Consider the following 26,279-nt stretch of genomic DNA (forward strand, 5'->3'; position numbering starts at 1 on the left):
TCGAGGGAGCGATCCTGGGAAGTTCGTGGGGGTGAGAATCCGAGAGGTGTGTAGGCATTGCAGGAATCATCTATGTGGGTATTGCAATCACTGTGAGGGATCCACTGAGCCAGGAGTATTACTGGCTGTTATCCCTGCTTGAGCACTGCAAAAGATCCGAATTCCCTGAACTTTTCATTCAAAGCCCTCACTACAATTTGTGTGTGTCCGGTGATTATTTGGCAGTAAACGAGACTGATAGTCTGTTTTGCTTACTGACTGACATACAGTTGGCGCTCAAAGGCAGTATGAATGAACACCATTCCAGCTATGGAGTAAGTGTAATAAATTATAGCACCAACGTGTTTCACGTGAATGGAAAAGCAAAGCTCCACGGGGGCGGGAATTTTTTTGGGGGGGGGGTCTATTGTACTCCCACTGATTTCCTGGTGCTTGGAAAAGTTCCAGGGACATATTAGGTGCTCAATAAATACTTACTGAGCGACTGCAGGCATGAACGGCCCTCGGTACCCACCGCGCTTGCGCTAAACGCCCAAGGCTCAGGCGGAAAACGGGCGCTCTGCGCCTGCGCAGTGTGTGCCAGAGCTGCGCCCCTACTGGTTCCCGACACTACTTTGCCGCATTAGATTTGCGCCCTACGGGCCTCCGTAGCAGCGGGGCTGCGGCACCGTCCCGGCTTTCACCTCGGCGTTCCCACGCCTCCTCAGCCGGGCTCTCCCCCTCCTCGTCAGGGCCCGGACCTTCGAGATGGCGGCTCAGAAGATAAATGAGGGGCTGGAGCATCTCGCCAAAGCAGAGAAATAGTGAGTGGGCGTCTCAGACAGGGTCCGCTGGGTCCGTGCCCCAACATGGCCTGGTCCGGGAGTTGGAGGGAGGGCCCGGGAGAGCGAGCCCTGAAGGCGGTGGCTTCCCGTGGGCTGCGGCCCGGGGGCTGGGGCGGGGCCTGCTGCACCTCCGGAAGCGGACTTGGTCTCCTCGCCGGAAGTCGTCCCCACTCTCTCCTGGGGTCTGTGGGCCGCAGGCTCTGCTCATTTAGGTCTGGGCACTCCGGACCGCATGATCCATGGCGGCGACTGCCCTGTGCACTGGGAGAAAATCGCCTTGCTGAGAACCAGCGCTCTGAAAGACTCTCGCGTTGGGAAAGGGGATACAGATGTACCCTGAAAATTCCGCGGGGGGCTTTTGTCGCGTCCTAGTATTCGGGTCCTGGGGTTTACGCTACCTCAGTCATTTTATGTGTCTCCCAAGCTTCTGATACCGTACGTAGTAGGCACCCAACAGATAATTCGCGGAATTGAACTGATCCTGCCCAGTCAGTCCTTTGAACACTCCCCTCCTCCTCAGTGTCATTACTGCAACGAATTTTTATTCGGCAGTTAGAGACCGTAAAAAGTCTATGTGGTGCTGTGTGTCAGGTGCTTTACATACCTGATCTGAGATCTTTACAACTTTCGGGGTACAGAAGAGATGAGGCCTGGACGAGCCTTATGATGACTTGCCCAAGGCCGCACAGTTGAAAGATGGCAGCGCCAGTTTTTGAACAGGGGAAGAAATTCCAGTTCTTTTTGTTATACTGTATTACCCCTTCCAGGCAGTGTGTAAGATCCTGGAGCTCTTTTGGTGCAGGAGATTCCTACAACAATCTTACTTTTTCTTTTTTCTTTTTTCTTTTTTTTTTACTGGGAGCAAACATAAAAGTATTAGGATAGTTTGTTTAATAAGGACCATAATAAAGCTGTGTTAACTTTGCTTTGGTAGAATGCGCGTGGGGGGAGAAGTTTATTCTGTCTGGTGGAATTGAGGAAGATTCCCCAGAAGTGGAATTTCGGAACAGGGCCTGGAAAATAGGAGATTTTTTAGACCGAAGGCAAATCCTATGAGACAGAATCTATGGATAGGACGTCGTATGTCCACAGGCCTGAAACTATGCAGGGAGAATAGTTAATGTAGAGTAGTTGAAGTGCCAGCGGATGAGCTAGAGCAGAGAAGTTGGGGTCCCATCATGAAGGGGCTGCTCCTCAGATGGTCCTGAACCTTAGCTTTCCTGGGGATCATATAACCAGTGGGACCTAGTTAGGTTTTTTTGTGGTGAAGGAAGTGCGCTGGCAAAATGGAGAATGTACAGTGGGAGAGGAAAGTGAGAACTTTGGCATATTCAGTAAGTGTATCTTTGACCCAGCCACTGGGGTTATTAAGGTAACCAAAAGTAGTCCTTAACTCAGGAGCTTAGAATTCACAGGCGGGCATACAAGTCCTCAGATGAGTAAAAATAAAATGCTAAATGTTAGAATAGAGGTATGCAGTTTCAGTGGGTATACAAAGTAAGGAAGAATTAATATCCTCAAGGTGGGAGAAATGGAAGAGAAGGGCAGGCAGGAAAGGTGAATTTCCATGAGGGTTTAGTAGGCTCATGATGAGGGTTCGAATTAAAGTAACAATACAAGGGGCACCTGAGTGGCTCAGTGGGTGAAAGCCTCTGCCTTCAGCTCAGGTCATGGTCCCAGGGTTCTAGGATCGAGCCTTGCATCGGGCTCTCTGCTCAGCAGGAAGCCTGCTTCCCCCTCTCTCTCTGCCTGCTTCTCTGCTTACTTGTGATCTCTCTATCAAATAAATAAATAAAATCTTTAAAAAATAAAAAAGTAACAATATAAGGGGTGCCTGTGTGACTCAGTCTGCCTTTGACTCACGTCATGATCCCCCAGGTCCTGAGATCCAGAGCATGGTGTCTCTTGGGCTCCCTGTTCAGCAGGGTGTCTGCTTTTCCCTTTGCCTGTTCCCCTGCTTGTGCTCACTCTCTTTCTCTGTTTAAATAAATAAAATCTTAAAAAAAAAATAAAGCAACAATAGAAGAGGCAAGATTGGATGACGTCTGTCAGATAGAATTGGTAGGCTTTAATGACTTGACTGGATATGGAGGGGAAAAACTTGACTCTTAGGTTTCCAATATAGGAGATGACGTGGAGGGGAGACCTTTAGCTAAGATAGGGGATATTGAAGTGTGAACATGATGGGCAGGTAGGGATGGGGAAGGTGGGTACTGGGTTCAGGCTTGAGCGTGTTATGTTTGAAGTGCCTCTAGACAGAGTTGTTAGTAGATGACGGGAAAAATGAGCCAGGAGCTTAGGGGAGAAGAATGGGTTTTTCTCTGTTTTCTAGTGAGCATATGGTTCAATATTTCCAGATAGTTTTGTAATTTTAATCAAGCCCCTCTAGCAAATGGTGGTTTTGTGGGTTTTGGTCCTATGGAAATTGGTCTGTTGGGCTCAACAGAATTTCCTTATTGACTCTTGACCAAAATATCAAAACCACTATGAGAGCCATTTAATTAACCAGAATGCCTTCTCTCTTTCTTATTAGAGGTGTTTAATTGACTGGGGATGATTTGCTATATTTTAAAATCTCTAGTTCTTTCCATGTGTAGCATGTTAGACAACTGACTGTATTGTGTTTTGGGTGGGGTTTAAGAAATTATGTTAATATATAGACTATAATGAACCCTTAGGGTAGGGGTGGGGGATTAGAATTTTGTTTGTAGATTAGAATTTTGTACCCAGTTTTGTGGGTTAGACTGCTATTTAAGGATTTTATTTTTCTGAGCAATAATGTTCTTGGTAAGCTTTAAAAATTGCTCACACGTTTGAATCCTAGTATATATGCAAACAGATGTTAAATATACTTTTTTAAAAAAAATTTTATTTATTTATTTGACAGAGATAGATAGCACAAGCAGGGGTGAGAGAAGGGGAGGCAGGCTCCCCACTGAGCAGGGAAATCTATGCGGGGGCTCCATCCCAGGCCACTGGAATCATGACCTGAGCTGAAGGCAGATGCTTGACTAACTGAGTCACCCAGGCGCCCTGTTAAATATGTTTAATTGCCAAAAAATGTTGCTTAAAAGTTAGAACTTATGGGCGGTTCACACAACTGTCACAAACAAAGGCATACTTTTGAGGGCTATTGGGGATTCTGTGTCTTTCAGTTAAGGTGCTCCTTTGAAGCACCTTACGGCGTTACATGTAAGCTGGCTTTCACTAATTGCATTGAAATTTGGAATTTGAGATGGCATTTATTTAGCAGTTCTTAGGCGCACCTAAGTTTGACGGTCACTGGGTTACTTTACACTGAAAGTTTGAAATTATTTTAAAAAAGAAATAAAATATTGAAGAAAGAGCAAGTAAGATAAGGACTCAAAATAGATGGTCTTTTGCTTTGACATCTGATAAACCAGTAGTGATCCTGGAAAGCAGCTTCTATTGTTTTCATAACATTCTCATCTTTCTGGCTATGCTTCCTGTTCACTGGTGGCTAATTCTGAACCTGGTTTGCTGGCTTCCTGTGTTGTTGTCCTGAACGTTTGTATTCTGTAATCTTGCACTCTCTTAAGATCTCCCTGGTGAATCTTAACTAGGTCCCTGGTATGGCATACGCCAGTGGCTCTTAAGTTAATAACTCGAGCCTCTCCTGAGCTTCTGTCTCACGAATCCAACTGCTTGCTTGATACCGTGCTTCAGAGGGTCTCAGGCTTTAATGCACCTCAGGGTTTGTTGTACCCTGATGGCTGCTGCCGCCCTGGAGTTTGTGGTTCTGTAGGTCTGGGATGGGAGAAGTTTACATTTTTAGCACATTTCCTAGTAATGCTGGTCCGGGGACCATGCACTAAGAATTTTTGCTGTGCTTGGCTATTATGCAGACATTTCAAAAGGAGAAAACCACGTCTGTGATACGGAGAGGGAAAATGGTGAGCCTGTTTCATTGTAAATGGATTTGGGTGGAGGTGGGCGGGGTGGGGACTTCGCACAGGTGTCTTTTTAAAATCACCTACAAAGCCATTAAAGCAGGATTCTGACTTAATAAATGTGGTTGGGAACTTCAGTTGAATGTGTCTTCTTTTCATTTCAGCCTGAAAACTGGTTTTTTAAAATGGAAACCAGATTATGACAGTGCCGCTTCTGAGTATGGAAAAGCAGGTACGTGTGATGGTAGCCCTTAACATAGTATGTAGTCTTAACATAGGCTGAGAACTACGTCTTGGTAAAATACTTAACACTTCATGCTTTCTGTGAGATTTTAACAGTTAAACAAACCTGCCCAAGCCCTTGCTTTTCTCCCAGTTGTTATTTTCAGCTGTGTTGAGGGCTGAGTTAGAGATCGGTGACCTGCAGCTCTCTCTTGAGAGCAGAGGTGGGGAGGGTTGGCAGTACATAGCTGCAAGTTTTTCTCCGCTGTTTGTGTATTATTCTTGAACTTTAGTCAGTTGCATACTATTTCCAGGAGTTTTTGCCATAGACCTCTGTTATGCTTCCTATAATAGAATAAAGATTTTTCTTTGTTAACTTTTTATTTTTTAATTTAGCCTTATTCTGAGCAGATCTGCAAATTCTTTGTGTGTTTGGCACATGTTTTTTTCAAGAACCGCACTTTTGAGATATGCTGATAAATGTTTGTGAAGTGTTAAGCTATATAAATATTTGAATAAATTTATCTGTATAGAAGATAAAAATGATCTGCAATATGCAACAGAGAAGGACCTTACTAAAAATTTGGCATTTACTCATGGAAAGACAGCTTTCAGCATATGCATCATTATTTGGGATACAAAGCATAATGCAGTGTTTGAGGTACTCTGAACACATTTGCGGTTGTGTTCCAGCACCGCTCAGATCACGTTTGTTAGCCTAACACAGAGACCACCTACATAGTGTGCTTTTAGTAGACTTTAGTTTCAGTATGTTGCCAGAGAATAAAGAAATCCAGTAAATAGAAAGCTCATGAGTCTTTAACACTTTAATTTAAATCCTGACTAAATTCTTTGTCAAATTATGCAAATTATTTATGTTCTATTTAAAAGAAAAATTATTAAAAGTTCAAACTTCATGTGGATTCTATGGACACCTTATACAAGAACGCTTTTTTAACTGGAGGGGACAACATTTTCGTGAGGGAAATTTATCACAGGTTTGTTTTACAAGCATCTGAGACCATGAGTTGCTTTCATAAATACATATTTTAGGTCATATTTTCCCATTAAATCATCCTTTGTTTATTTTCTTTAAGGGGTTATGCAAAATATATTTAATCATTAAAATCATTTTTTAAAGCAAAATGTGCAAGTCCAGGGATGAAAATAGTTCAAGTTTGTTTATTTTCAATGTTTTATTAAAGAGAATTTTAAGAGTTTGAGTTTAAAAAAATTTTTTTATACAGTATCCTTTTTTACTTATTTGTAAACAACTCTTAGCAAGTTTTCCAAAATCTGGAAGATCCTATTTTAGGGTCACTCCTTATTGTTTTGCCCTGGTAATGACATTTTTACAACAGTGAGCAATATATTTTAGCTCTCTGGACACTGGAGATATCATTTACATAGAAACCCACTAAACAGCGTAAAAGCTTTATGTAAAAAAAAATGCATTATTAATGTTTTAGGCATTTATTTAAAGATTGTGCCAAAGGAGGGTTTATTTTACAAATGTTGAATGTATTTATTGGTCTTCCATTTCTAAATAATTTCAAAGATGAAATAGGCTGTAGCTAAAGTGCTGTTTTTATGATTAAATGTGAAACTGGTGAAGTAAGGTGCTGTCTTTAGGGACAGGACCTGTTCTTTCAGAGTATTGGTTTGACTGATGCAATCCTATTCTCAAAGCTTAGGTGCTGCTGTTAAAAAGACTTGGTTTTGCATGGAAGCAGCAATTTTATTGCCAGCAATCTACAGTTTGACAGAACAAAACGAAAGTACTTCTAAGTTATTGGTAATCAAAGAAGTTGTAAGAAAATTCTTTAGGAAAAAGTAGCGTTGTATAACACTTCACACATTTGATTAAAATAAGGGTATTTTCTAATGCTTCCTACATGATGCAGATTTTGTTTTTTTTGTTTTTGATTTTTAATTATTGATTGGAAGTTTTTTTAACAATGGACTAGAAAGTCTGTTTTGTGTTGTTATTGTTCTATTTCAGCTGTTGCTTTTAAAAATGCCAAACAGTTTGAGCAAGCAAAAGATGCCTGCCTGAGAGAAGCTGTTGCCCATGAGAATAACAGGGCGTATCTTTTTCAACCTTTACAAAGAAATTCAACAATTTGATGATTTGGACAGAAGCTCATTGTTTTCTTATGTTAGAAATTTCCTACATGTGGACTACAGTGCTATTAAATTAGAAAATTAGAAATTAGAAAATTAGAAAAATTTTGTATCTAGACTCTGAAGGAGCATTTACAGCATTTACAGAGACTTTTAATCACAAGATTCACACTGTTTTGCAGAGCTGAATTTGAGAGTTTATTTCTGTTGTTTCTGCATTTGCTTGATGCTTGTTTTCCTTGGGATGAAGTGAGGGAAGTACATAGGTGCTGAAGAATGAAACAGTAGTGGAGGTATTAGAAATATATAAGCTGCTCAATAAATATTTTAAAAATATAGTCTTTCTTAGGTATTTGAAAAAAATTTTTTAAATATTTTAAAACAATAAATTTTCCTGACGTATTTTAAAACTTACTAAGTAAAAAATGTCAATTTTATCTCATTTTCAAATTTTGGTTATAATAATTTTGCATTACAGTGACACTTTTCAGATTAATGGTCAGTAGACATAGCTTAAAAATCTATGTGGTGTTTTGTCAGTGTTTTTGTGAATTATGTAGTTGTGAGAGACATCAACAGGTGTGAAATGCTTGCTTCATCTGATTGTAAGATTTGTCTTTTAGAACCAGCAAGGGGAGATGACCGTGTTTTTTAAATAGTAGATCTTTGGAAACTGTTGATTCGGTTTTTTTCCTTAATTTTGACTTTGTTACATCCATTCAGTCTTTTTCATGCTGCCAAGTAAGTAAATATTTTCCATGTTTTCATGTATTTAGAGATAATGTTTTAAATGTTGTTTTTCCTTAGGTCAGTAAATTTTTTCTAAGTTATAAATCCATTGATAGTAAATTATTTTGTATCGATTTAAATAAAATTATCATTTCCATTTGTTTTGGTCTTTACCTGACCCTTAGAAGCTGACTAAGTCCCTCCTAACTAAGTTATACAGTGTTTACATTCAATTCACCAAAAATTTTTAGGACTGTTTTCTCCAATAACCTATGAAGAAACAAGTAAGTTAGAATCTTTTTTTCTCCCTTTTTCTTGATAGTTAATAATAGCCCTTGTGGAGACAAACAGTCTTTCTCCTGCTTTTGTGGAGGGTATTTACTTGTTTCAAAACTTGGATATAGGTTTGCAGATAAAAAGTCCTTTAACCTTTCTGAGGTTTACTCAATTTTGCATTTGCAAAATAAAAATCCCTTTAACTCAGTTGTCTATTGTTTCCAAGGCATCATTGCTCACAAAAATGAAAAGAAAATAAAATGTTATTAGAAACCTAAAGCAATATGTAGTGCCTGAGCCAGTTTTTTTTTTTTTTTAATTTTATTTATTTATTTGAGAGAGAGAGACAGTGAGAGAGAGCATGAGCGAGGAGAAGGTCAGAGAGCGAAGCAGACTCCCCATGGAGCTGGGAGCCCGATGTGGGACTCGATCCTGGGACTCCAGGATCACGCCCTGAGCCGAAGGCAGTCGTCCAACCAACTGAGCCACCCAGGCGTCCCCTGAGCCAGTTTTAATTGACATAACTTCTCATATCTGTGGTAGAAGGTTTTTCCTCCCCCTTATTTCATTAGCATCTCATCTGAGAAATTGTATTCTCTTTGCAGAGCTTATGAGCAAGCTGGCATGATGTTGAAGGTCAGTAATGTGCCACAACTGTTCTGTAGGTAAAATGAATCAATAACTACAAGGTGTTAAAGTAAATTTGTGTGAAGGTTGAAAACTCTCCTAGCTGTAAGGCAAGAGTTGCTAAGATTTATTTTCCAAAGTAATGCTAATCAGACCCAAGGGTACATTGTATGTGTCTTGATAGGGAGTTTTAAAGGTGAAATTTAAGAGAATGTATTGAGTAAGTTTCTAAGCTTTCTAACCAGGGGACTGTTGCTAGACAAAAAACTATGTGAGAGATTTCCCTACTTCTGAGAACTTCCGGACATTGTAATGTAGTAAAAATTTACAAATATATGTATTTTTTACTACCCTTGGGTTATAGAAAGAAATTTGCTTGTTTTATAAAAGTTGGCATTGAAGAGAAGCTTGGACCTAAGCTATTGCTATTTAATTCTGATTCTTGTTGAGTGAAATAGTTTGGCTCATGTACCTGAGCCACTTTTCATATTTCTGCTTCTTAAAAGCAGGTTGGGAATTGATATCCTGTTGTGGTAAGAAAAAACGTTACTTTATGGCACTTAATGACATTCACTCTCCCAAGTATGCCAAGTAGCAATTGAAATCGAACATTTCCTTTCCATTTTTATGTTCACTAATGTATTAAAAGCTATTTGAATTATTTATTATAAAACGTTGTTTCAAGAATTCGCACTTTAGTAAAACTTGTTTTTTTTTTTTTTTTTTAATTTCTGTGACTTTTATAATCTTGCTGATATTTTTTTAAGTGGTCATTGTAGAACATGCCAAAAAATGTTAGTAATGTATTTAGGTTTTTTTTCCTTCTAGTTATTTTTCTACGTACATACATTTTCACATATATGCACACATAGATTGAGATAATGCTCTACACACAGTTATCCTGCTCTTTACATTTAACTTTTTAAATGCTGATTTTCTACTGTCATTTAAAAAATTACTTTGATAATATATATCAACGGCCTTAAGAATTTTCATAGCCAAGAATTCCAATTCTGTGACTCTCTTGTAAAGAGATAGCAAAAATTGGTGTGTAAAAATGTTTATTGCATATTGCTTAACAAAAATGGCAGTTTCTAAATTTTTAATAATAGGATATTTAAGTAAATTATGTTGCTTCATTATAAGAAACTATTACATAGCCATTGGAATAAACCTTTTCTGGATAAAATGTACAACCAGGTGGATATTAAGTAATGCATGCCAGGTTATCAGCAGCAGTTTCTCAGCAACTAGCATTTCTTTTGTAGCCAAAGGAGCTAGGTATCTGCCCTGACCTTCTGTTGTCCCTGTTCCCCCTGAGAACTAGGAAGCTCCCAGATGGCTCTTGTCGTCTTGGTGTACTTTGTGCTTATTATTAGGATACATTCCTTTAAGGTACAAAAATGCGGGAACACTGTAATATGTAATCCTCATAGCTTCAGTTTATATTCTAACAGCTGTGCTAAGACTTGAGTCTTCATCAAAAGGTATTATTTAGACATAATTTCCATTGCTGTAGTATCTGTTTAATTTGAGAATTTGAAGGCACTACTTTGAATGAAGGAAAAATAAACCTAGTGGATAGGGGAGAAGACAAGAGAAAATGCTTTCTGGTATGCTCTTACATTTACATTAAATGCCTTTGGACAGTCCTCAGCAGCATTAGCGGTCCTGAGTTACGTGGCCCAGTGTCAATTCTGTGGGTTCAAATTTCCATCAGATTGTCATACAGACCTTCATATTCATCCCTCAGCGAGACTTAGGACTTGATAGTATGTAGAAGGAGGCAGAGTGGAAGATACTGCTTGGACCAACCTCTGGCTCTGTCAGTTTACAGCTGTTAGATTTTATATCTTGTTTGCTCCACAGAAGTGGTAAGGTGACAAAAGCACACAGACCACAGAAAATAGGCATATTTTTATTATCTTCTTGATGATTTTGGCATGCTACAAGAACGTGGTGAAGCATATAAAATAGTGTAACTTTTAAGAAGACAGCCCATCCTTTTTTACTCCATAACTAAATAACAAAAAAGTTATATGTGCAAGTCAGTAAGAGTGAGACCAGCCAGTCTGGTATCATAAATAATTTATCAACTCAGGTACTGAATAGTCAGACTTGAAAACAACCCTTGAGCTGTCGATGTGGAGCCTTCTTTAAGATCTAGGATGGCAATTCTAAGTAGATAATGTCTGTAAGCTTATGTCTAGCTTTTAAATGACTTTTATTCCTTTTTTAAGAAGAGTTTTGATTTGGAGATGTTGTAAGGACCACAGGATGTCGAGATCTGTGATTTCATAGTAAGACACAGAGTTGGTGTGTTGGTGGCACTTGTCTTGGAAGAGGGCTGCAGGCTCAGATGAGCTCAGGGCATGGAGAGTGACTGGTGTGCAGGAAGTGGGCCCAGGTGTGGAGGGCAGTTAGGAGTGCGGAGAAATGCGGCCACTGCCAGGAGGCATCATGCCTCCCAGGACAGCTGCTATTCAGCCCCAACCCACAAGCCTACTGATGTCTTGTCTTAGCTTGTGATCTTTTTTAAAAGTAGGAAGCCATAGAACAGAACATTTGTGAAAGGATCTGAATTCAAACTACTGAAGCAAGATGCACTTGGAAATGAGGTACAGCCCTTGAGCTGCCAGTTCAAATCCATGACCATGAGCTTTATATGTGGTAGGGATTCAAAGCCATTGCCATGAGCTTTATATGTAGTAGGGACTCAGTAAACACTCAAAGAATTATAAATCTTAGAAAACAAGTTAATAGCAAGCATTTTGGGTTCTACCATTTGTATAGCTTTTCTGAAATTCTAAAGTGATGAACTCAGTGTAGAAATTAACCAATACCTTTTTAGTTTGGCTGAAGGAGGCTTGATGGGGAACAGTAACCATGTGATGGTATTTCATCTTAAGTATATTTGTTGTTGTACAACATTGTGAATCATCTACTTTCATGAATTAGGAATAAAATGAATTTCAGTTTGTTAATTTTACATTTAAGTTTATGCATTTACTGCTCTGCCCTGTATCCTTTGCCTGAAGGAGATGCAGAAACTCCCTGAGGCTGTTCAGCTGATTGAGAAAGCCAGCATGATGTACCTAGAAAATGGCACTCCCGACACAGCAGCCATGGCATTGGAGCGAGCTGGCAAGTGAGTGTGGACACAGCTCTCTGCATAGAAGCCCTTGACTGTTTGTCTTACTAAAGTCCTTTGAAAAATAAGTTTTCTATTTCTCATTTAAGTCCCATTTTCTTGTCTACTATAGGCTTATAGAAAATGTAGATCCAGAAAAGGCTGTACAGTTATATCAACAGACAGCTAATGTGTTTGAAGTAAGTTTGAATTTGTTTTCCTTTGTATACTTAGAGTGTTCAGATCCATAGCATGTAGGAAAATAGAGAAATGCCATGGCTGCTTTGTAAAAATTTTCTGTGCTCATAATTGAACTGTATTTTTTGATTAGTGAATAAAATGGATTAACAGCTTTGTATTCCACCCCCCCCCCCGCCATCTTGATCAAGTGCTGTTACTTATTTATCAAATAACTATTGGGAGGAAAAACGATTCCTAGATTAAAGCAGCCAAAAGTTTCTTCTCTTTGATTCCTTCAGAATGAGGAACGCTTACGACAGGCGGTCGAATTACTAGGAAAAGCCTCCAGACTGCTGGTACGAGGACGCAGGTGAGATTTCCATAACCGTGTTCCTGTGTGTCCAGGTAACACTTCGGTCCCCATTTGGAACTGTGAAGTGATTTGGGGAAAGCCTTGTTAATCTTTTTGGTGTGAGCCATAGGCACACCAGGCTGCCTAGCAGAAAGAGTGAGGTCCACAAGGTAGAATATTAAATATCAGAATTTGCTGTTTTTCTTAATCTGATGCCAAAATGTATCATGCATTGTGTTTTTTTGGTTACAATCTGGCTGAGCAGCATGAGAGCAGTTTTTTTCATGTTATTAGGTTAAGTTACAATGTGTTTTTCTTGAGGAGAAATATCTGTATAAGCATAGATAACAAGCTACCTTAAGTGCTCACCCACAAAAACTGACAGGTTCTCGCCAATCAAGTAGTGTCTTTAAATAGGGTATTTGGTGTTTGTTTTTTCGTCCTTTCAACATACGACTTAAGGCATTAGTAGTTGGACCCCAGAAACCTAGAATCCTATTGTTTTTTCCTTTGTTTTTACTTTACCTTAATTTAAGCTTAGGAAACATTTTCTGTCATTCATAAAATTCTGTTTGCCAAGATGTCATTTAGTTGTATTTAAGGTAAACACAAGAAAACTCTAAGTTTGAAGATAGGTTTTTTCATTAACATGTGTCTCTACTTCCCTAGTGACAGAAAAGATGCAAGATAATTCTGTGAAGGAACCAAAAAACAAATGACTAAAGAATCTATTGACCCCTCTCTGAGACTGAATTAAATGTTGTCTTAGTGAGGACTACAGATTCTAAAATAAAGTGGCATCAGAATAAATAATAGAATTAATAACTCGTGCATGTTGGTATTTAGATGGACTATTTTATAAGACTTCGTTACACTGATTTGGTTTTTTTTGTTGTTCTAAACGGAATAGTGCTTTTATTTTGTTTTTAAATTAGCACTTTTGTATTAAGCCATGAGTCATAATTTAATTTATACATATCAGCCTTGGGTCATTACCTTTATCTGTCTTAATTCTCTTGGCTTCCTAGAAATCCAAACAACTGGAATGCTAACTGTGGCAATTCTCAACTTATAAATGGTGGTAGAGTAAGTTCAGGTTAGTCCCTGAAAGTGTGTCTTTCATTCTTTCTTTCTTTTTTTGAAATTTTATTTATTTATTTGAGAGAGAGACCGAGATAGTGAATGGGAGAATGAGTGAAGAAGAAAGGGAGAAGTAGGTTCTCTGCTGAGCAGAGAGCCTGACATGGGGCCCAGTCCCAGGACCCTGAGATTATGACCTGAGCCGAAGTCAGACGCTTAACCAACTGAGCCACCCAGGCGCACCGCTGGAAGGGTTTCTTACAAAACCAGAGCTGTTTGTGGTGATGGTCCCAGGTATTGCAGAAAAGCTGAACTTGAAGATAGTTCCTAGAGTCTGACCCTTTGAGCAGGGTTTCACACTTGTAGAAACAGGGGATGGTATCCTGGACTTTACTAATTCTAGGGCAGACAGGCACGTTCTGACATACTTTCATCTCCTTTTCTCATCCACTCCCCTGAATTCCCCAGTGTCTTTAGGGCCTGAGGCCCCTTAACTACTGAAGGCCTAAGAAGCGTAAGTTGGAGGTAGGGGCAAAAAGTAAGCCTCCCCTCTGTTTAGGCAGGGACTCTGCCTCCGCTTTCCTAGGGTCTTTCTGCTTTTGCATCTGCTCCCCTTCTGTTTTCCAGACTGAGATTATCTAAAGCTGGGTTGTAGGGGGAGTAGCAAAGGGGAGGAGGGGGCCAGGACCTCCCCAGGATGGTAGCTGAGCAGTGTTTTCCAGCTACACAGTCATATTCCTCTGGAAAGCTCCGCCATGGAGTGGTGATAGCCACTGTCATTCCCAGAAGTTACTGATTGCTTGTGATGTGTGTGATGAGAACCATTATTCTAGAACAAATGCCAAGTATTATTCACAGTTGTGGAGAGTGGTATGGAGATGCTGGAAAGATGGACATTTGTAAATCTAGGGCAACCAGTGCATCTTTTATTTACTTTGTGAATTTGTTTTTTGCTTTTTTTTTTCATTTTTAGTAAAAATGCATTGAAAAATGATAGTATTTCATGCAATGTTTTGAAAAAAAAATTACAGAAATAATTCAAGTTGTATAATATAAAAATTGATATAAATTTATTCAGCAGTGTTAAGGAATCTGATATTTGAAAACTATCACTGGGTATGGATAGTATGAAAGAATTGTAAGTCAGCTGTCACATGAGTTTTTTTTTTTTTTGCTATTTTATTTATTTTTTTGATAATTTTTAAAATTTTTTTATAAACATATAATGTATCATTAGCCCCAGGGGTACATGTCTATGAATTGCCAGGTTTGCACACTTCACAGCACTCACCATAGCACATACCCTCCCCAATGTTTCCCTACCTGCCTCCCCGCTGGCCACCCTTAGTTTGTTTTGTGTCACATGAATTTTTGTAGTGCAGAGTGAGAAAGACCTGGAGGATTTTTATTAATAGATATCTGAGAAAATTTATGTGATATTTGAATATTTTGAATAAAAATTTATGTGATATTTGAATATTTTGAATATATATTATCCTTATAATCTTAATTGGGGCTGCCATTTGTCTAAAAGAAAAGAGTAATTTTGTGCTTTCACAGGAATATCTAATAGGGCATAGTATGCAATTTAAAATTTTATGTTTGTTACGTTGAGATAATATGCTTATATTTTTACAGTAATATTTAATGCTAGCTTAACAGTAGTTTATAACTAGTATAGCAAAATTAAATAACCTATTTAATATGTTTGTGTTAGTCTCCTGCTCTTCCCCCATTTTTAGAGAGCCATATTCAAAAGTGAGTCAGACTTAATTAGGTTGCATCTGTGGGGTCTTAAATCAGTCCCGTACCAGTGCCCTTGTTCCCTCCCTGAAAAGGCCTTTCCGGTTGATCTGACTAAGCAGAGACTACATTCCTATGCCTTCCAGAGAAGTTTTGTGACAGCTGAGCTGGTTGACAACACTGTGTGGTTAGCACTAGGTAACCAAATCCAGAGCTTTCCAGAGCTTTTTCATGCTTCCCAACAAGGGGGAGAGTCTGACTTCTCTGTCATTTAACCACCCCCCCAACCCCAGCTGACTCCGCACTTCTAAGGCTCTCAGACTCTTACCAGTTGACTGAGACAGTCACTAGATACTAAACTCAGGGAGGCCTGAGTGTGTGTTATGTGGAGTAGGTACTAGTTTAATCCTGTATAATCACTGGGTTTCCATCTTGCTTAATTTTGTCCTGTCCATTGTCATGCCAAGGTTTATTGGGTTGATAAACTTAGTTGGCAATATGATGTGGGCTGAAAGTTTATAGGTAGTTAAACATATGTTCCAGACTTAAGGAGGCAGTTGGGGCCAGAGGATGGGTTTTGAATCATGGTGAGGGAGATATGAAAGCTGGGTTGCATGAAGTCCTGTGGCAATTTCCTGTCGTATGCACATAATTTTTGTGGGCCTTACATTTTAATTACAGGAAGATAAAAACAATTTATTCTTTTTTTTAGCAAAATCACATGTATTTTATTTTGTTAGGAGTATTAAGAATTACCTCTGGGTTAGTAACTTCTGAATAATTTCCTGGATACAGTTGAAAACAGTTGGCTTTGTATGTCAGTTTCATGTACTTTTAGCCAAGCTCGTCGATTTTTTTTTTTTTTATTACACGTAAATATTTCTCTTAGATGGCTGTTTTGCTAGCTAGCTGTTAGCACATGGAAATGCTATTTTTATGCCAAGGAAATAATTAAGTCATGTGGGAAGAATGCAGCCTTTATACTTAAATATATGAAAAATTCAAAACATTAAGATTTCTACTAGAATGATGTCATCTGGATGTTTATGTCCTGGTGTAATGTTTATAAAATAGTCTGGGATAAGCTCATGGTCATAATTACAAATGATACAGGTATATATAATCCCTCATATTAATTTCCTTTTCTGTATGACAAATAACCTCAAACCTGGCAGCTTAAAACAGTATCACTTACCGGCTCCCAGGTCTGCAGGTTAGAAGTCCAGGCCCAGTATAGCTGGGTCCTGTGCTCAGGGTTTCACCAGGCCGGACGCAGGCGTCTGGTCCGGTATGACTGCCATCTTATTCTAGGCTCACTGGTTGTTGGCAGGATTCCTTTCCTTGCAGCCAGAGGACACATACCCATGTTATCTTGTTAGCTATTGGCTAGGGGCAGTTCTCAGCTCTAGAGGTGCTGTAGCCTGTAGATCCTTGGCCTGTGCCCTCCGAATGGTTTATAAGATGGCAGTTTGCTGCTGCTTCGAGGTTAGTGACTCTCTTGACTTTCAATCCCTGATCTTTGAAGACCTCACTGATTAGGTTAGCCCCATCCAAACATTCTCTCTGCTTCGCTTGAGGTCAGTTGAGGATTGTCCTCATAAGAGGACATAATCAGAATCAGAGATTATGATCCGTCATAATCAGAGATTGTGCCCACGTTCAAGAGGAGACTGTACAAGGAGTGTATATGAGGAGCAAGAATCTTGGGGAACAATCTTAGAAGTCTGCTACCATGCCCAATTTATAAACTGGCTTTGTTCCCAGAATTTAGCATGTTGATCTTTGTAAATTCAGAATGCATTTCTCCAGTAAGCCTTATTGTATGAGGTAGTAAGTTACAAGGGCACGGTCCACAAAAATTCAGTTTAACTCCTTTGAGTTAAACCAAGCCATACCATGTGTGTGTGCATATATGCATGTGCACAGATCTTTCACAGAAAAGTGTAGTATAACTTTTTATATTTTAATATAATTACGAAAGGGCTTTTCCCGCTGCTGCATCCTAACAGTGCAGACAGCTTGCCATTTTGGCTTTTGGGGTCAGAGAGATGAGTGAGGCCTGCACACTTCCTTTAGATACAGGTCAGACGCCAGGAAGAGAGTCCCCAGACAGGGACAGCGATACACCTGTACGAAGAGGTGAGGAGCTGCTTAGGGTGTGCTGGGCTTGAGTGGAAAGGGAAGGGCGAGGGCCTTGGAGAATTGGGGGAACAGTGCTAGTGATGCCTTTCCTCTTCGTCCTGCCACCTGAGTGGGATGGAAGAAAAAGAAAATGGGTGAGAGGCCAATGTTGGGGATGAAAGGTGGCAGGAAGGACATTTTCTCTGGGTCACTGAGGCTGCAGTGGAGATTCTGGCAGTGAGGACCGAGTGGGAGAGGGAACTCTCTCGCAGGCAGGCAGTGCTCTTGGGGGTCTGGATGGCTTTATTGGAAGGAAAGAACTCTGGGATGATTAAATTGGGGCTTTTCTAATACTTTCACAAAAGTTTGCAGAGCGGTTTGTTGTTGAGTTGGCTAGATGCGCATTAATGGATGGTCTTTACCAGACTTCAATTACTCCGTTTGAAGTAACCTGTCCTTCAGTTCTTCTGCTTTTTGTCTGTTTGCTTGATGCATGAACAGGCAAATCAGGAGTTTAAAAGATAAGCCAGATGTGCAGAGCTCATGGAAACTGAGTTGTAGAGCAGTTGCTAAAAATGCCTGATACCTTCTTACCTTTGCCAGAATCTGTAATATCAAATAGAACAGTGATCTCTGTTTGAGATCATTTAGAGAGCTGCCTTATTTGACATTTCTTCATTTTGTCTTTAGGTTTGATGAGGCAGCACTTTCTATTCAGAAAGAAAAAAATATTTATAAGGAGATTGAGAATTATCCAACTTGTTATAAGGTATGTTTTGAAAGTGCTTATTTTTGGCTTTATATTTGTTAATTTTTCATATTGGTGTAGCTATGTGTGTAAGACCGCAGTCCACAGATATTTTAAAAATAATTTTGGCCGAGATGGAGTAAGCCCACTATAGCCTATCTTTCCTGCTGATTACAACTAAAACTTCTGGATAAAATACAAAAACTTCTGAACTCTGAAAAATAAAAGCAGGAGGAGTGAGCACTTGGAGAAGCGGCCAGTACAGCAGTGGGTTTCCAGCATTTTCCCTATTTTTTCTTGTGGCTTTCCTTGAGAGAAGCCCCCGGTCATGGAGCTGGGCAGCAGAGGCAGCTACAATGCCCAAGGAACCCATCTATCCGAAGTTTCTAACTGGGGGGACTGGGAAAAGCAGCCTCCTTGTCTTCTCTTGTTTTCTCCCCTGGCTTTGCTCTGAGGGTGAGCCCTGGTCATGGAGCAGCGACTGTGACAGTGGTGCAGCAGATGAAACACCCCAGGAGGCTGAATCTCTTTGGTCAGAGGAGCTAGGACAATGAGAATTGGGGTGTTTCATCTGCTAAGAGCAAGGAGAAAGACCCAGGAAGGAGGGAAAGGGAATCCCAAGTGTGGGTATGAGCAGGTGCCCACACAAGTCCTGGGGTTACACTCCAGCTCTGCATGTGGCAGACGGACCCAGAGCAGCAGAGCATAGGCTTTGAGAGTGGCAGTAAGATTTGATCACTGCCCAGGACTCCCAGCTCCCTGGCAGCACTCTTGCCTGGAACTGAGCCGCAGCCGCCAGCAGAGGCTCTGAAGACTGGAGCGGCCGCCCGCCACAGGGGCGCAGAATCTGCCTCTGAGCCTGACTGCTGGCTTAACCTGCTGAAAGTGTCCACACTCTCCTGAGAATCGTAGCAGAGTCTATGCAGCAGAGCGCCTACAGTGTCTGGGGTAGTGTCCCAGAACACCCAGCATGACTGAGTCAGGAAAATGGCACCAGTTCCCAACAGAAGACAACCAGTGCCAACCCAGAGATGACCCAGATGTGGGAATTACCAGGTCACAACTTCAAAGCTCCTATCTTAACTATTCCATGAGATGCTAAAGTAAACAGATGAATGGATGAAAGGACTGTGTTTTTGTTTTGTTTTATTTTGTTTTAAATAGAAACTAAAAATGAACTAAATGAGAAATTTGGAACTGAAAAAGCAAATGTCTGCAGTAAAATATTGGATGATGGAGATGATAAAATGTTCAGTGAACTTAAGAACAGATCGATAAAAGTCATCTGAAAAATAAAGAAAAAAAGATGGAAAAACACCTTTTGAAGAGCTGTTTGCCAATAAGATCTTACCAGTCACATCTTGGGTCTTATTAATGCCTTGACTGGCTTATAAATAGTATTGTTCCTCTTATCTCAAGTTTTTATTTGTTCATTCACCTTTTTCCTATTATTTCTTTAATAATTCTGAAGTGTTGTGGAGTCACAGGTCCTGCTTCAGGATTTCCCTTTTGAAGATTAAACCCATATAGACAGTTAAGAGAGATTTTCTTTACAACATGGTGGTTGTGTGCTAAGTTGTCTTAGTCGCTGTGTCCTCAGACTGGCAGTATCGGGACCACCTGCGAGCAGTCTCAGGCTCGTCTCGGACCCCCCCAGACTACAGTCTGCATTTAACAGGACCCAGGGTGGTTTGTGTGCTCAGCGGAATTGCCGCGGGGTGTTCTCCCTTGCGTGTCCTGTGGAAGTTCCTAAGAATTTATCGATCTCTGTAGACAAAACAGGACTCTTAAAAGTTAAATTCCAGATGTCAGGATTGACTTTACTAATAAATAGATGTCAGTTTGGACCATAACCCCCTCTTTTGTTTTAGAAAACAATTGCTCAAGTCTTAGTTCATCTCCACAGAAATGACTACGTGGCTGCCGAGAGGTGTGTCAGGGAGAGCTACAGGTAAGATGTTGGCAGCCCTGCCGGACTTCTGCTGTGTTAACATTTCTATTTCTCAGTGTAAGGTCACTGCTCAGACTGCTGTTCTTGGCCATGAAGCTAGTTTTGGTTTTTAATAAGTTTCATAGTGGTGGGAGAACTCACGTACCATTTCAGCAGGATTTTTACAAGTTGGGATCTTTCCTGTGTTTTTCTCCTGGGAATTTCATGGGAGTGAATGACTAGAATGATTTTGTTCCCTTTGCCTTCTGAGAAAAAAAAAAAGAAACAAAAAAAGAGACAAGAAATGTTCTCAGATTACATGTAACAGGAAGATCATTTCTTTTTTTTTTTTTTTTTAAGATTATATTTATTTATTTGACAGACAGAGATCACAGTAGGCAGAGAGAGAGGGGGACGCAGGCTCCCTGCTGAGCAGAGAGCCCAATGCGGGGCTCGATCCCAGGACTCTGGGATCATGACCTGAACCAAAGGCAGAGGCTTTAACCCACTGAGCCACCCAGGCGCCCCTGGGAAGATCATTTCTTGTTGGAGGTGTGGTCCATTCGGGGCACTTGTTGACATTTCGGGCTAACTCTTTGCTTTCGGGCCTGTCCTATGCATTGTGGGATGTCTGGAGAATCGCAGCTGCTAGCCACTTGTTAACAAGACTGTCTCCAGCTATTGGCAAACACCTGCTGGGGGGTGGGAGGCAGAACCCCTGGGGATGGGAGACAGGACCCGGGGGGCAGGTGGAGCCCTGTGACCCATGTTTGCTGTAGCATCCCAGGGTTCAGCGGGAGCGAAGACTGTGCTGCACTGGAGCAGCTTCTCGAAGGCTATGACCAGCAAGACCAAGACCAAGTCTCTGAAGTCTGCAACTCGCCGCTTTTCAAGTACATGGACAATGATGTAAGTGCCTTTTGTCCTTCCTCTTGACAGGTGGAGGCTTCTAGTGAGATGATTTTTCTCCTATGGACTTGTGAGATTTCCCCCTCTATTTTATACCTCCAGCCACTGCTTACAAAGGCATGTGGCATTGGCACTGAATTTGACTGCAGGCTTAGACACGTCAGCCAGGCGCATGTATAGCCATTTCTCTCGCCAACTAATGGTGTTGACTGTATGTGTCTATTTTTTAACTGGGCTCCATGTCTCAGCCTCTCCTACTACCCCTTGACCTCTGTAGGTTCCTTACTTTAAGTGTATTTTAGGCTTCCCTGTCTGAAAGAGGCTCATTGGGTAGTGGCTTTTGTAATTCCTTAGACTTGTTGGAGGCCCCCTGCTGTGACAGCTGGTTGTGTGATGCCGTTTAGTAATGAACTCTCTGAACCTCCGATAACTCATTGTAAGCTGCTGGTCCCTGTCCTGCCAGCCTGTCCTACGGACTAGAGTGGTCTGCCTGTGAGAAACGGCCTCACACGCTGCTGTCTGCAGAATGTGAGCTGTGACTGTGACTTTCCCTTTTCAGTAGACTTCTGAGCCCCTGTTCATTTGATTTGGTATCAGATCAGCTTGAGATCTTGAGTGTTGTTTGTTTGGTTGGTTGGTTGATTTTGTTTGTTTGTTTTTCTGTAAGGATGTATGTAGAAGGAATCTGTTTTTGTTTTTGTTTTTTTTCCAGATATAGTCTTATGTAGGCTTTTATAAGTCTGATTATTTTTAAAGACTTTGTCCCTAGTTTAACTCTTCATTTACTCAGCAGATCTTTATTTTGTAGGCGCTGCAAGTATTACTTAACTCTGTGTGTCCCGATTATCTCCCATTCCTAAGTGTGGCACATAACTGAAGTTTTTACCAGTTGTCTACCTGTCATGTCATGGTCACAGGCCATCTGATGGCGGTGCAGTAGTGAATTCCGTTGTGGTGGTTTTTCCATCTAAATGGTCGTATTGGTTTTCCTGAGGTAGAAAATGAAGATTTGTCTTTTATAGATTGCTGCTGTTGAAAGGGGGCGTGTTGAGATTCGGGTTATGGGGCTATTGAGAACATGCTTTGTCATTGACAGTATGCTAAGCTGGGCCTGAGTTTGGTGGTCCCAGGAGGGGGGATCAAGAAGAAATCCGCAGCACCACAGGCTAAGTCAGAGGGCGCCACCGCTCCCACCGCGGAGGAAGACGAAGACGAGTATGCGGGAGGCCTGTGCTAGGATCCTGCTTTGCCGCAGAAAGGAAGAGAAGAATCCTGACACACCATTCACAGACTTGGACCTTGTCTAAGGGGATCCAGGCTTCATTTCAGTCATCGTTTTGAAAATGCTAATAAAGACCCCATGTTTAGTCTTCATTTCCCTAAGTACCCATTATGAGAAAACACTTTTTTTTCTTTCCATAAGAGCCTTTCTAAGATACCAGCAGGAATTAACAAAAATATACTGTCACATTTTAATACAGTTGATTTTTAAATTTGCAAGCCACCAATTACGTTCTAAACAAAAGGGACACTAGGGATAGAAATTCTTTTCTCTTGGGCTTTTGTGATTTATTGTTACAGAATTTTCTTTGTGTTTTATTTAATAATTGCTGCTAAAAGTGACGTTTACTCAGTTAAAATAGTATTTTAAACTTTTTTGAAAAGGAAGTTTATCCCCAGTGATATTAGATACATTTAGATGATCAAATCTTGAAATCTCTTCGGAGGTAAGATTGGGACAGGATGCTGTTTTGAACCTTACACTATTGTTTAGCCCAATAAAAGGTACGTTTGAAGTCTTATGTGTAAGCTGAAAGTTTTGAAGCTATATTCAACTCCTTTTTGAAATCCATTTTTTTCCACCTGAAAAAACACATGGCGGCTGTCCCCAAATGCATTTGGTTCTTGGCTAAACGGGAACTAATGAGGACTGTTGTGCATTCTAACAAAGGGATAATGTTCCCGTCAATCTAGAATATAGACCTTTCTTCCCTCCAGAATAATTTCTGATTCATCCAGAGCTGCAGCAGGACAGTAACGTGTTGGCAGTGCTGTGTATACCGCAGATGCGTAGCTGGAAAGGGAAGAACTGTTTCCGAAGTGCTTCTTTTGAGGGGAGTGAGCTGCCAAAATGTCAGTCCTCGTAGGTATTTGTAGAAGGCTGTTCAAGAAGCATTCCTTTTTCGCTCATGCGGCTCTGCCTTCCACAGTGGTCCCCGGTCGTATGCCCGTCTGCCTCTGCCTGGAGCCGGCCTGCCAGTGCCGGTGCGCAGTGTGCTGCTCCCTGAAGACAGCAGGGCCCATCGTGAAGCCTGGTTTTAGCCCCAGCTGGTTCTGAGGGAGAGGAGGGCTCAGCCAGGATGGCTGCCTCTATGGCAGGTGCGCTGGGCAAAAGTCATTATTGAAGATCTGATTTAAGACACTAACAAACTTAATGCTTGGATTCCTTGCATTATTGCATAGCTCTGCGGGGAGCAGCTCATTTTCAGTAATTGTACGGAGACAAACGTTGACCAGTCCCAGCGAGGCTGCATGTAAACGTGTGCACTGAATGGCGTGCTCACATTTCCGAGAGCCCGCCATTGCTGCTGCGCCTGTTAGATCCCGTAGGAAACTTCGGGAGTCTCGAGGTCATGCTCATGGGAGCTAAGCAGCCATCTGTCTAAACCAATTTGGCAGCGCTTAAAAGGTATCTTCGACCACTTGTTTATAGATTATTGTTTATAGACTAAAGTGTTAAGTTTTACATATTAAAAATGAGGAGTGATTGAGTGCATTCTGTACCAGCAGGGCAGCTGACCCGGAACAACATGAAACGCTCTATTTCTTTCATGTGCAGCCTCTTCCCGCCTCCCTGCCTACACTTAGGAACTAACGAGCAAGACTTAGGGCTATTTCTTTGACGTCAGGGTTATTCTGTGTGGTGTCCAGGAAAGAGCCCTTGTTCCATCTTCATGCATTTTATTTTTCCATGTACAGAAGTCTTGATCCTGAGAGTGTGGTCAGGAGTGGGAAATGTGTGTTTACAGCAGGAAAAACTTTTCCAGAACTCATGTCATCACTTTTACCAAAGTGGAATCCTGCATGAATATGCTCAGAATCGAATACTCAGTGTTCTGTTATAAGTGAAGTCAATCTAGAAATATATTTAATATATTGAATGTATTTGTACATAGGCAGAGTAATATGGTATTTGTGTATGGAATTGTGCTTCCTATTTTTTCCAGTTCTTTGATGAGTCAATTTTAAATGTGTTGCTATGAAAATGTAGATTATTGCTTCTATGACAAGATAATTATGAAAATAAAATCTGAAACGATAGAAGTATGATTTATAACTGTTACTCATTTTGCTCTGCTTATTTCCTTTTTTCCAAGGACACATTCTTAATTATTTATGTGATCCCAGCTGTGTTATACAAGGATGGTGTTTGGTTCTCTGCAATGATATGCTCTGTTCTTTGGGAGTCAGTTAAGTACCTGTAGTAGTTACTTTAAACTCTGAGCTTTAAAGAGACTGATCACCCAGTTACTACAATACTGTGCTATCTGCTACTTGGTGAGATGGGAGATATATATCTTTCAAGAGAATCTTTCATTAAGGGTGGTGATGGAAAGTCAAGTGCCTTGCTTCCAGGATGGACCAGTTATTGTGGAGGGAGACTCTTGAGTTCCCTTTCCCTTGCCACTCAGATCCATAATGGTCCCTCGTCTGTCCCTGAGGGTGGGAGCCGTGGAGCCCTCAGGTCCCCTGCGATGCACCTGGGGCAGGAATGAGATCAGTTTTAGCTTCCAGAGCATGTACTAGGGAATGTCCCAGGGTTGGACATAAGTTGACTATTAATAATTATTCAAGAAATGTTTAATATATTTATTTATAGTTTATATTTGTTATATTTCAGAATATAAGCCTGGAGTAAGGCACATTTTGCTGTAAAGTGTAATTAGTTGATCTTTCAGAAGTACGTAGGACCTTACTGTTCAGACTTGAAGGAAGCCATATTGTGTGGCGCAGGCGAGCCGGGGTCCTGGTCCCACCTGCCAGCGGGATCCCAGCTGACTGTGCTGGATCTTGGGCAAGCTGGTCTCTTCACTTAGCTGCAGGAGCATCATGGCGCTCACTTAACGGGGGGCTTTGAGGACTAAATGAGGTCACAGGTGCAAAGCACTTAACTGAGTCATTTTCAAATAGTAGGTTCTCAGTGATGAATGAAATCATGAACTCTGGGAGAGAAAAATTCAGTTAATAGTTCCAATTTTGACAGCCAAATTTTGTTGGGAGCTTACACATTTCAGATTATAGTGTAAGTCCTTTTATCTAAGACCTCATTTGATTTTCTTCATGGGCCGCTCATAACTGAGATCAAGCCTTTTTGTTTTGTTTGTTTGTTTTTTGTTTTTTTAAAGATTTTATTTATTTATTTGACAGATATCACAAGTAGGCAGAGAGGCAGGCAGTTGGGTGGGCGGGGGGTGGGGGAAGCAGGCTCTCTATTGAGCAGAAAGCCTGATGTGGGGCTCGATCCCAGGACCCCGAGATCATGACCCGAGCCGAAGGCAGAGGCTTAACACACTGAGCCACCCAGGCACCCTGAGGACAAGCCTTTGTTAGGAACTCAAGTCTGTGCCCATTGGCGCCTCCCAGTTACACCGACTGATGGGTTGCTGCTCCCAGGCTCTGCACATCCAGCATGCTGCCAGACCTGCCTCTCCCTGACCTTCATTTGGATCCTGCATTGCTCCGTGATCTCTTGGAGGCTGACCTCTGCTTGCCTTCCGACCACGACCGGTGGCTCTGAACCTGGGTATGGAGTGGGGTGACAGCCTGACATCTCCCTCCTCGCTCTGGAAGCTGTGCTGCCATTTGGCCGTGGGATGGGCCCTCAGCAGTCATGTTGAAACACCGTGTCCACACCTCCAAACAGTGGTTTGCCCCCAAAGTTGGCTTCTGACTCAAGTGGTGCAAATTCGGGTTCATTCCATCCCAGAGGGTGGGATTTGCTCTCACTATCCCGATTGCTCTCTCTTCATCCTGTTTCCCTTCCTAGAACTTCTCAATGCTTGCCATTATGCTATGTATTTATGAGTTTATGGTTAACAAATGGTGAATAAAATGTGAACTCCATTAAGAAGATACGGCCTCCATGAGAGCATAGTCTTCATCCTCTTCCTTACCTGTGAGTCTTCCAGAACAGTTTTGGGCACATAGTAGGCATTAAATAAGCATTAATAGATACATGAACAAAAGCACTCAACAAATGTTACAGTTTGCTTTTATTGAAACTGGCTGGTTTCCAGTCCTGTTCTTTGTCACTCTTAATTTGTATTAGCCAGTACTTACCCACTGCTTTTCAAACCAAACAAGTAATATTAT

At 41.1% G+C, this 26,279-nt stretch overlaps 1 protein-coding gene across 1 annotated transcript; it reads left to right on the forward strand.

The window, feature by feature from the left end:
* Positions 1-662: 662 nt before the first annotated feature.
* On the forward strand, positions 663-24,249 carry NAPG (NSF attachment protein gamma). The gene is made up of 12 exons (XM_044243414.1): positions 663-803; positions 4,900-4,967; positions 6,960-7,044; positions 7,805-7,822; positions 8,692-8,722; positions 11,752-11,861; positions 11,977-12,043; positions 12,323-12,393; positions 18,010-18,088; positions 19,939-20,018; positions 20,777-20,906; positions 22,003-24,249. Exons 1-12 carry the CDS (start codon positions 748-750, stop codon positions 22,141-22,143), a joined length of 936 nt encoding a protein of 311 aa, XP_044099349.1. The 5' UTR covers positions 663-747; the 3' UTR covers positions 22,144-24,249.
* Positions 24,250-26,279: the final 2,030 nt, after the last annotated feature.

The sequence above is a fragment of the Neovison vison genome, chromosome 3 (genome assembly GCF_020171115.1).
Source record: "Neovison vison isolate M4711 chromosome 3, ASM_NN_V1, whole genome shotgun sequence".
In the NCBI taxonomy this organism is placed as follows: domain Eukaryota; kingdom Metazoa; phylum Chordata; class Mammalia; order Carnivora; family Mustelidae; genus Neogale; species Neogale vison.

Coding starts and splice junctions, on each gene's coding strand:
- NAPG (XM_044243414.1), top strand. CDS start 748: ATGGCGGCTCAGAAGATAAATGAGGGGCTGGAGCATCTCGCCAAAGCA. Junction 804..4,899: donor CTCGCCAAAGCAGAGAAATA/GTGAGTGGGCGT, acceptor TTTTCATTTCAG/CCTGAAAACTGGTTTTTTAA. Junction 12,044..12,322: donor AGACAGCTAATGTGTTTGAA/GTAAGTTTGAAT, acceptor TGATTCCTTCAG/AATGAGGAACGCTTACGACA.